The 11,418-nt window shown below is 40.0% G+C and overlaps 1 protein-coding gene across 1 annotated transcript; it reads right to left on the bottom strand.

Moving 5' to 3' along the window:
• Positions 1-8,017: 8,017 nt before the first annotated feature.
• Positions 8,018-11,199, bottom strand: SLITRK2 (SLIT and NTRK-like family, member 2). The gene has a single exon (XM_009710566.1). It carries the CDS (start codon positions 11,197-11,199, stop codon positions 8,626-8,628), a length of 2,574 nt encoding a protein of 857 aa, XP_009708868.1. The 3' UTR covers positions 8,018-8,625.
• Between the last annotated feature and the right edge of the window lie 219 nt (positions 11,200-11,418).

The following is an 11,418-nucleotide window of genomic DNA, read 5'->3' as shown; positions in this document are numbered from 1 at the left end:
AACTCAGCCAGAGAGGGAAAATTGAGGAGATGGGATACTGTGCATTTTCAACAGTTTAAAAACAAACTTTAGCTTTTTTTTTTCCCCCCATTTCATTCCATATATGACATCTCCTTTTACAAGGACATAGTATTTTTTCCCTGTACAAGGTAATCTTCATGGTTTGTTTTTAAGTGTAAAAACAGAAAGCTAAATTTGAAATGTACACACCACATTCTTAGATCAGAGTAACATATGCCAGGGAAAGAAGCAGTAGACTATTGCTATATTTGGATGAAGCTGTAAAGCCATAAGCTGGCTTTGAAAAACAATTATACTTAACATTTCTCATCAGTAAATCTCACTAGACTAAGACAGAAAGTATCATCCTCCTCATTTAATGATGCAGAAATTAAAGCATGGGGACACAGGTATGCCTTGTGCAAGGTCACTGGCAGAACTAAAAAGAGAACAATAATTTCTCAGTTCCCAGCAAATGAGCTCTTAACTAGGCCCACTGCCTCCCTATCTAGAGCAAATAAATATATAAATACAATAGTATAAACAAAGTCCTTGGGAGTTGAATTTTAGGCATTCACTATGAATTATCCATTAGGACTCTACGGCTAGGAATTATTCCCACACATTATTTGGAGAACAACAAGAAGCCATGGAAAACACAAGCCACCAGCAAACAAATTTGTAAACATTGCATTATGGAAAAGAAGGCCACATTAATAAATAAGAATTATCCACTCAGTTCTGAGTTAGATGGGATGGTAAATATGGTATCAGAAAACACAAGCTAAAAATTACACCGCTAATTCAAGTGTGAACTGTAGCATTAAGCCTTTTCCTCAATATCACTGTCTTTTCACATGAGCTGTGCTTAGGTCTGAATTGCAGTAAATCTGGTATAACTGTAAGGCTGGGATTTCTCAACTGTCCAAGAGAACCAACTGTCCAGTTCCCTTAGCCATTAGGAAAGCAGTCTGTGTACCATGTCCTTTTAGAAGTTTCACTAAATATAGGCATTTGAGTAAGCTCTTTGAATTATGAGCACCGAAGTCCTTGGCTTTCTGGTAGTCTCCTTTTAACATCTTGACATTTAAGACAATTATAATCTACCTTTCCTCCCCCGCTTTTTTTTTCCCACTATCTTGCATAGAAAGGCAAAAAATCCCCACACAACAGTGTTGTTAGATTTCCTTTTGATTCACTAATAATTGTAATAAGCCCCTCTGAAACCTTCAGAAAAAAAGCCCAGAAAAATGTGAAAGGCTTTTCCCAACCTCTAACCCTCTCTTTTTTTTCTATTGTAAGTTAGCATGTAAGCTCAATAGTATAAGGTTTTCCACAGATACTTACTAGCATGTATGTGTTTCAAGTTGGAATACATCTGAACAGAAGCAACAGCTCAGCAGAACACAGCAAGTGTGATGGGAGCAGTAAAGCTTTGTTAAAGCTTTGCTTACTTGAGTGGATCACTGAGTTTCTGAAACTCTTCTGAGTGGGTTCAAGTCTCAGCTGCCCTGGTACTTGAGGAACTTGGCTACTTGTGAAAAAAGATAAAAGAAAAACAAAGACTTAGCTGAACATATTCCACTTGCCCTCCACAGCAAGAATATAGTCAGGAATAATCAAGAATTAAAATTTAGCAGGGATATAATAAACTTTAGATTCTAAGCAAAACCTCACCCTCCCAGGAGCCAGAGATGTGATAGCAGTTAAGATTTTGGCAACACTTTAAGCTAGAAGGTTACATCATGGAGTACTCAAACATTACTGAAAATCTGATACTTAGGTATAAACTTGGAGCATGCTGAGTTTGGATTTATGTGAATGAGCGTTCAGTCTGGAAAACTCCCAAATGGCATTTAAGTGATGGTAAGAAGACATAACCATTTTTCTTTCTCCTCTGCCACTCACACTTCGGTGAGTTCAGTGACTGCCCGTATTTGGTGAGATTTTTGTCATTGATGCCAATCACAGGGGACTCCGCTGAAGACACTCAGATGTAAAGCTAACAAAGGTACTCTGCATCTACACCTGAATCCCTCAGATTTTACTGTACTCTGAAACCTTTAAAAGCCACTGTGACAGCTTTGCTTCAATATTATTTGTTCTTTTGTGATTAGAAGAGAATTTATTTATTCATTACATTTTCACAATTTTCTCAAAATTTTCTGTTCATTTTAGTTATCCAGCTAAGATACTAGCATGTACAAAGTCAGTAACAAATCCCTGGGGAGAAGGAAAAAAATGTATAGCATGGGAAAACACTGCCTCAACTCCAGTTCCTCTGCCTCTCAGATGAGAGGCTCTCAGAACAAAAATCAAGATGTCTTAAAATAGACTCTGTCATATTATCAGTGATCTCAAGGGGATTTTTTTTCCAGGCTTTTGTATGGAAATAGTTCTTATCTCGAGATAACTGCAACAGGTCTATATACATTAGCTGTGCCTTTTCCAATGCAGGCAGCATTCTTAAAATGGCTGTACTGCTTCCTACTCACAAAATAACTGGTGCCTAAACACTTCTGGCTCTGGAAAGCAATGTACACGCAGTGTGAGAAAAGAAGGTACAAGGAATCTGTGTTGCTAAGATGCAAATCTATACTTGTTCTGTCACCATAAAGAATCCTGACGTATTGCAGACACTTCATCATGTTGGTGTGATTTCTGTTATACTGCAAATATGGATTTACATTATCTCAATTTCTAAATGGTAGTGCCACCTTCCCTTTTAAGATCAGCAACAATGTTTTGTGTTGCTCTTGTTTTGTAACTAGCCACATATATTGACCTGAACATTTTGCTGAAAAGTTAGTTTTTACAAAGGACCTTAGAAGTTAAAAGACTATGGCGTTAATTACACAAACGGTTAATTCATTGTATTTTTTAAAATAGAGATAGAAAATATTTGGAAATACTGCAACTAGCTCTACTCTTCCAAACTTCACCTTGATTACCTTTCAAGTGTAGTGCATTACCAGTGGTAAAACAGATGCATGCACAAACAGGGTAACAATCAGAAATGAGAACCAAATTCTGAACAATTCAATTACCTGAACATCCTTAAAGATAATGAAGGTGCATCTGGCCTCTAATTTCATCCCTCCAAATGTTTAACAGCATGTAACAAAAGCTGCTGTAATCAGATGGGGGCCCTCTGAGTTTATGATCTCAGGAAGAAAACCAGTTTTATGACGTCTTGTTTTTCAAACTTCACTCATACTCTTGAGTCTACTTGGGCTTTAGAATGACTGCATCTCTGATTGCAGCTTCAACATTTCTTTCATTCAAAATGATCTATTCATCTGAATTCGTAAACATGTCAATCTGCTGGTTCAAAAAATCCAACCAATCCTCCAATAACAAAAAACAACAAAAAACTTCTCATTAATCAACCCCCTCATTAGCTGGGATTAAAAACCTTAGTCAAAATGATTGGCCTTGTGCCCAGAAAAGCTATGAGATCAATAATCCAAACAGACTTAATTATCCTCTTACAAAAGAATAACTTTTGTACTTCTCCTACAGAACACTTTGAAAAAGTGAAGGGAAAAATACAAGAAATGTCACATCATCTGCATAAGTTAATTTATCAGTTGGTTTGGAGTTGTACAGTTCAGGGAGGGACTTTGGGAAACAGGGGTTTTTTTCTTCTCTCTCTGTTAAATGACATTTACTGTCTGCAAAAACAGTAATATGAAAAATCACAAACTGTATCAGTGATTAGCCTGTAAGAGCCTAAGAAGTTTCATTAACGTTTCCAGTATCTCATTTCACTCATGAGCAGTTTAAAATTATGGCATTTGTATTCCTATACAGGATCAGCATTCTTTACGACTTATTTAGGCAATTTAGCTTGTTGGTATCCTTATTTTGACACTACTAATTACAGCTTCTAACTTCTAAAAGTTTGATTTTTATTTTACAAACTCAAGTGTTGATGGCAAGAAAAAGAAAACCAAACTAAACCCTACTGTATAGCTCGCTCTCAGCACAACAAGGTGTTATAAAAAGCCAGTGCCTTTGACCAAAACAGGCTATAAACTCCACAGGGAACATTTCTCTCATGGACAGAATGGAAATGTCTTGGGGTAGAGACTGGCAGATACTCAGCAGAGCATACATGTTGCACGTGGGTGTGCTAGAAAATGATTAGGCTGGGCTGACTGCAGCTATGTGGGAATTAGCTATCATCTAATCAGTGCTCATCCTCTATCCTCTCTACAGTTACTGGAAAAAAGCAGGCATATCTGTATGTTTGGGAGGGAATATATCACCTTTGAATGGCCTGTTTTTCGCTATTTACTCCAGAAACCCTACAGAACCAGTTTGAATCTTAAGTTTTAGTAGCTAATTTTGGCAAGATTAACCCATGCTGAAGACCACTCACTGAAATTACAGCAAAGTGTGATGTGATGCCAGTAGTTTCAGATCCCTCATCTATTTGTTCTTACTTAAATGCTACTTACATAGCCAGGGTTGGCACATGGGAAATCCTGCGTGGAAGCTGAGACGCTATTTGATCTTATGCTTCTCTCCTCTGCTCAATGAGTGGAAAAGGGAACAGCTAGTCAGACCTTCCTCCAGTGTGGCCCCCAGGAATACCACTGGGATCAGATGTCTCATTTCACATGGAGCTACTTGGCAATGTCACGGGAGGAGGTAAGGGCTGAGCTCTCAGTAGAGCAGGGAGATCAGTTCTCTTCAAGGCTGAAATAGGTCCTCCAGAGCAGAGTCCTTCCAGGGAAGAAAAGGAGAGCCCAGGGGGACAGATATGAGGGGAAAGGTTGGGGCATTACACAGTGGGGGTTTGGGAAGCGGATAATGGAGGTGAGGTAGGAACTAAGCAACTGCTGGAACCTGAAAGGATGGAATCTGATGGAAGAGAGAGACTGCAGAAAGGAGACCTACCAACGGGCGTTTGGAGTGGCTCTGCAGCAGACTTGAGAACTCGGATAGAAAGTATGGACCCTTTTGCAAAAGGTGGGATTTGTTTTGTGGGAAGAAAAAGGGAAGGCAATCAACCTGTCATACTCTGGGCTAGCAAAGCCACAGCATCGTCCCAGGAGACAGATGTCTGGCTAGGAACCACAGGGCAATCTGAGCACAGTAGTGTAAGGTTAGCATCTCTCTCCATTTTGCCATTAGGTGGGATTTGTTTTGTGGGAAGAAAAAGGGAAGGCAATCAACCTGTCATACTCTGGGCTAGCAAAGCCACAGCATTGTCCCAGGAGACAGATGTCTGGCTAGGAACCACAGGGCAATCTGAGCACAGTAGTGTAAGGTTAGCATCTCTCTCCATTTTGCCATTGAAGTTACTTATTTAAATACAGTTTCTAAGATTATCGATAAACTTTGCTTCATACTTACACAGAAAGATCTCCTAAAAAATGTATTCATGCATTGGAAGTGCACTGCCCCTCATTTTCACTGGAGATAACTGCATAGTTTTAACAGTGCTTCAGTCTGCACTGTTACTGTTTCTGTAAAAGTCATTACGTCCATTTTCACAAAAGAAAACTTATGAAGAAAGAAAACTCTTTGCATCCCATTTTGCTGAGCAAAAAATACCTTGCTAGCCTGGTTACATAATTTTCACAGTTCAACTTTTCAAAGTATGAAGGAAAATTTTTTCAGACTCATTATCAAGGCAGTAGTCAGGAAAGCAGCTCTCCCCTAACAAGCAGCAGCTTCCAGGGCTGCACAGCTAAAGAAATGTAGAGATCTTCCACATAGCAGCTGCCGACACACTTTCCCTGTTAAACAAATCTCTTTAAGCGTAACTGAAAAAAACCTCCTTCTCTCTCACCTAGACACATTATGAAAAGAATTGCTTAATAGATGTCAGCTGAAGGGTATAAAAAAACCTAAAGGATCTACAGCAATAATGATATTTAAGTTGGTACTGGTGATGCAAAATAAAATCTAGCCACTAAATAAATTCCACTAGGAAAGCTAAGGAAACGTAAAGCAACAGCAACCTCTGTAAAATACAGCTTTGCTACCAAACCAAACATGGTAAGACAGTCTGGGACTAAAATAGTGAAAATAAATAAAAGTTACTAAAAGAATCAATTCCCTATCTCTGTTGTTTGCAAACATTAGAAAATTGAGACTATTTTTGTAGAGAAAATTAGCATTTTTCTGAGAAAAAAACCCTATACTTGGGTTTGGTTCACTACACAATAATATAAAATAATATCCTAGCTGCTAGAGTGCCAGATGTAACATGGTACTTGTTTTGCAGGCAATACTGAAATCATACCTGGAAAGCGTTAATAACTTTACTTTAAAATAATACATGTATTTTTCTTAGGGTTTCAGTAATAAATGCTTTTAATTACTCAGGGAAAGGAGCCATAACAAGGTAACCAGTACTGGAAGCTTTCAAACAAGTACCTCACTCAAAGATGGATGCTATTCCAGTCAAATGTTCCAAGTTCAACTAATGCGATACCATTTCACCGCCTTGAAGTGAGACCATTTTGAAGACTGATTCTTCAGTAGTTCATTGTAGCACTTCAGTTTTAAACCTGATCTAATGAACAGCCATAGATGCTATGGACTCTAAACATAAAGAATTGACATGTTAGCATATTAATTTACTCAGATGTCACATAAATCATTAGAAGATAGTTTACTGAATGACTCAGATGTCTGGCAATATACATGCAAAGCCTCTTTAGCTCTTAAATATAAAGCAACTTCCGTTTGGCAAAGACGTGATTAGAACAACATTGATTGTGGTTATTTATAGCTCAAATGCTATTGCTGAAAATTTCTCAGAGTTGTAGATCCTGTATTATTAACTATAGTAAAGCTCTAAAAATCAGTCAGCAGAGGCCACTTCAATCTCCGCATGATAATAAAGGATTATTATGTGCAGTAACCTATTTATGAAAAGGAAACAGTGTGCTTCTTTCAGACTCCATCAATTGCTTTAATAAGGAATTGAAAAGCCTGGCCTACTTTATATGCAGATCACCATCCCAGTTGCATAAGGATTTACAATAGACAAAACAAAACTGTTTTTGTTGTAAATAAGGGCTGTTTGTTTAAATCGCACAATGATGTTTGCATCTAAAAATTATTTAAAAGCTAATAAGGCTTAATAAAGTTTGACTGTATACTTGTTAATAAAAATGTTTTCAATATTCTCCAGGAAGGAAATGTAAATTGAAGGTGATAATGTAAAACTTGAAGTAAAAGAGGCCTGAGTTAATGGGAAAGGAGAAGACTTAATGCGTTTCTTCACTGATGGGCTTAAGAAAACCAATGTTGAGAATGGAATTCAGTTAACTTAAAACATTTTATAATATTTAAGATAATGAACTTAATGGTAGTTTTCTCTAGTAGATTATAATTATTGCAATGTTACTTTTGCTTTAAAAAAAATTGACATAGTTCAGACTACTGAAAGTTAGTGTGATGCACATACTTATTTCTGCTACCTTGGTTTGGAGGACTCCAGAGACCCAGGTTCAAATTCTACTTTTGGCATTGGCTGACTTGCCTGTATGTTAATAAATTTAATGAGGTGTGGGATGACCCCTGCTGGTGTCCCTGCTTATAAAAAAAATGTGTATCTGGCAGGAAAAGGACATGTTAATTTCAGTCCAAAAGTTACAAATATAAACTCCTTCATAAAATGTATAAAAATACCTAATTTAATGCGTAAAATATTATGAGTAATATTCTCTTAAGTATGGAAATAATCTTAAACCACTGAACATTACTCTGTTAGAGCTGCAATGCAATATATTAAGAAGGACATTAATTGTTCAATTCACTATGACATTGTGTTAAACAAACGTGTTTTATTAATGAGCTGTTACTCCCAGCTGACGCATCTGATAACCTCTAGTCCATTGCTAAATCCTCTCAGTTGATTTCTCTAAACAAACCTAGAGGGAAAAAATACCCCAATAATTTACATTTGAGTCTGTAAGGTCCTACAGCTAGATTCATTTAAAGAAGGGCAGCTTTTCTATAAATCAAACCTTCTGATTTAATGCAGCTGACATATAGATCTATTTTACAATTTTTTTTTAATTTCAAAAATACAACACATTAAAATAGGTTCAATTTATCAAAGCTAAGAGCAACAATTAAGTAATAATGTACTTAAAGTGCAAAGGCACTTTAACACAAAAAAGTGACGCCCAGTGGCTATACTTGGTAATTGAAACAGCAGTACTGTATATTATTATTTACAAAAGAAAGTCATAGTCCAGGAAAAAAGATCTTTGGAGATCTTCTACATAATACATTAAGTTTCCGCTTTGAAATGAAAAGAAAAAAACCAACAGAAAGCCCAACGACTGTCTTCCTCATTTGCTTCCAAATCAAAAAGAATTATGCAAGAACTATTACAGAAACACACATTTGCAGTGACAGTTCCTACAGAAGGGTCAAAAGGAGAGAGATATAGAAATAACTTAAAGGGAACGTTGCAAAAGCAACACCATATCCCTGCTATGCTGTAAGGGTTCCATTTCTCTCTCGCTTACTCTCTAATTTAAAAGTGGAAATGCTCGGAATGCGACAGATGACATCAGCACTGAGTTCAGACTCAATCAAATGTGATGCTGAGCTGATTTTAAAGTTTTCCTTTGTCTCCCACATCCCCCCTCACAGCTGACTGATTGCAGTTTGTTTTTCCAGAACTTCGAGGTAGTCTGGTTCTGTTTGTAGCTTTCCTTGGAGTAAAGGATGCTCGGGTTTAGATTGTTCTGCAAAATATTTCCTGGGAGTTCCATATAAAACAGTTTTATTTATCCTGTCCTGGTTTTGGCGTCTTGATTCGTATGAAGGGGCAAACTGCCTTTTGGGTAAGGTGCAAAAGTTATAATGAACTAATCCTCCGGTGGGGAGTTCCTTGACCCTTTCAGCAATATTTTGATACAGAAGCTCTGGTTCCCTTGGTGAGGATTGCTTTTCCAGTAATTCAGCTGCACTGATTGTAAATGCAAGACTGGTGGGGTCTTCCTTTTTGTGGTCAAGATTGCTATAGCTAAACTCATGGAGATTCCTGTAATAGGCAACTGGATCCCCTTCCTTTTGCATGTAGATTGGGTTTTGGCACATCTGTCCCACAGGAGGGGGAATATAGTTATAAACGTGTCCTTCAGTTTTATCATGGGTCTCAGTGTTGTAAGACCCGTATTGGAGCTGAAATGAACTTATATCTAAGTTGTTTGCGCTGCTGGGCATGCTCTGCACCCCTTTCCGGCGCTTAAGGACAAAGACAAACAGCCCTGCCCCAAAACACACTGACAAAATAAACACAACCAGCAAGCCTAAAATTAAGACAGAGAGCGGAACTTCAGTGTGTATTTCTGGGTAGGAGCTGGGTGAGACACCAAGGAGATGGGGTGTATCTGTGTTCTGGTTCATGGAGAGGAGAGACGAATCTGACAAGTTGGGGTTCTCTGGGCAGATGGCTTCTTTGCTTAGGAACTTCAGATGCTCTCCAGTGTGCTTGGTGGGAGACTCACATATGACTTCGTTGATAACTATGGGGGGATTTGACTGCTGGTTGTTCTGGTCAGTGACTTGCTCTATCCAGTTCCTCAACCCCAGGATGTCACATGTGCAGTCCCAAGGGTTCTCCTGGAGGTCTATCTGAATTAGAGCTGAGAGCTGGTCCAAGACTCCTCTCACAGGCAGGTGTGAAAAATGGTTGTTTCTAAGGTTGAGTCTGGTGAGGGAAGTGCCACCAAAGACGTGGTCAGGCAAGGATCTGAGCAGATTGTTATTGAGAAATAACAGATGAAGATTACTCAGGGCTTCAAAGGTGCGTGGCAGGATCTCCTTAATGACATTGTACTCTAGGTAGAGATATTGCAGGCTGTGCAGACCGTCGAACATAGATGGGTACAGAATCTCAAGGTAGTTGCCATTAAGATAAAGTCTGCGTAAACTTGTGAGGTTTGTAAAGGCACCTTCTTGTATCACTGCAATTCTGTTATTTCCTAGATGTAACAAATCCAGAGAGCCGTACTCTACGAGATCGGTTCTATAAATGACTTGCAGATAGTTACTGGTAAGGTAAAGTTTCTTTGGACTGGTCGGTCTAGGGTGGAGATCAGAGATGTTACTTATCTTTTTCTCTTGACAGTTCACATTTAAGCCGTTGTCTGAGCTCTGTGAAGTACAGATGCAGCCAGCTGGGCAGGTGATGGGTACAGGAGACTTTGTCTGGTAAACCATGATAGGTCCGAATATTTGTCTGTCTTTTGACACAGTGACACGGGGTGTGGGGCGGTTCCTAGTTTTGGGTGGCCGGCTGGCTTTTGGGGCTCTGGTGGGATTGATGGCAGAGTTGGCCGTGGGCGATAGCCTTGAGATGTGTGGGTCTGAGATGACGGGGGTTTTTTCCCTCTGGTTTGAATCACTGGAGCTTTTCCTAGGGCAGAGATCTTGCCTGGTGAGCTGGGTCACATCTTTCCCATGAAGCCTGAAGGGGGTTTCACAGACTATCTCACCCACGAACACGGTGATGGTGTCTAGCCAGGCCTTGAGTGGCAGCAAGTCACAGGTGCAGTTCCAAGGGTTTTCCTCCAGTTGGATTTCCATGATGCCTCCGATGTGCTCCAGCACACCAGCAAAAGGCATCATCTTCAGCCGGTTCCCCCGCAGGTCCAGGTGAGTGAGAAGTACGAAGCGGAAGACATTGCTGGGCAGGGACAGCAGGAGGTTGTCATTGAGAATCAGCACCTTGAGCTTGTTTAGCTTGCTGAAGGCCCCCGCCTCAATGGCACTGATGTAATTGTAATCAGCCTGCAGGTACTCCAGACTCTCCAAGCCCAGGAACGTGTCCTCCTTCAGCACTTCCAGCTTGTTGTTATTGAGGTGCAGCCTCTTGAGGGTGCGGAGGCCGCTGAAGGCCCCTGTGCGGATCTCCTGCATGTCGTTGTTGCCCAAGTGGAGGGTCACAGCGTTGGAGTAGTTGACGAACTCATTGGGGAACAGGCGGGTCAGCGCGTTCCCATTGAGAAACAGCTGGTAGATCTTGGACGGTGGCGGCAGGAGGAGGCTGACGGTTGTAAATCCTTTGTTTTCACAATTAATGTTCAGCACGTTCTCCTTCTCCTCACAAGGGCAGCGGCTCTTGCTGCAAATGTCTTTGGCAGGTTTGCGACTCTCTGTCTGCGAGATCCCAGCCACTGTTAACAAACTGAGCAACCAAACACCCTTCAGCATCTTTATGCACCTTCGATCCCCGCTTCTGTACCTACAGTCAAACCTTTTGAGACAGGTAAGGAGAGAAAGAATAAATCTCCAGCGAAAACGGCCAGGAGCAGAGGCTGCAAGGGGAGGGCAAAGCAGGTTGCAAGGCTGAGGGTGAGGGGGGCGGCAAGGCAGCGACTTGCAAAACTCCTCTGAAATCTTCCCTCCTCCACCCGCTCCTTTTCCTTTCGG

The sequence above is a fragment of the Cariama cristata genome, unplaced genomic scaffold (genome assembly GCF_000690535.1).
Source record: "Cariama cristata isolate BGI_N322 unplaced genomic scaffold, ASM69053v1 scaffold41961, whole genome shotgun sequence".
NCBI classification, from domain to species: domain Eukaryota; kingdom Metazoa; phylum Chordata; class Aves; order Cariamiformes; family Cariamidae; genus Cariama; species Cariama cristata.
The sequence above is the reverse complement of the archived record's forward strand: the minus strand, read 5'-3'. Positions and strand labels throughout refer to the sequence as shown.

Coding starts and splice junctions, on each gene's coding strand:
- SLITRK2 (XM_009710566.1), bottom strand. CDS start 11,199: ATGCTGAAGGGTGTTTGGTTGCTCAGTTTGTTAACAGTGGCTGGGATC.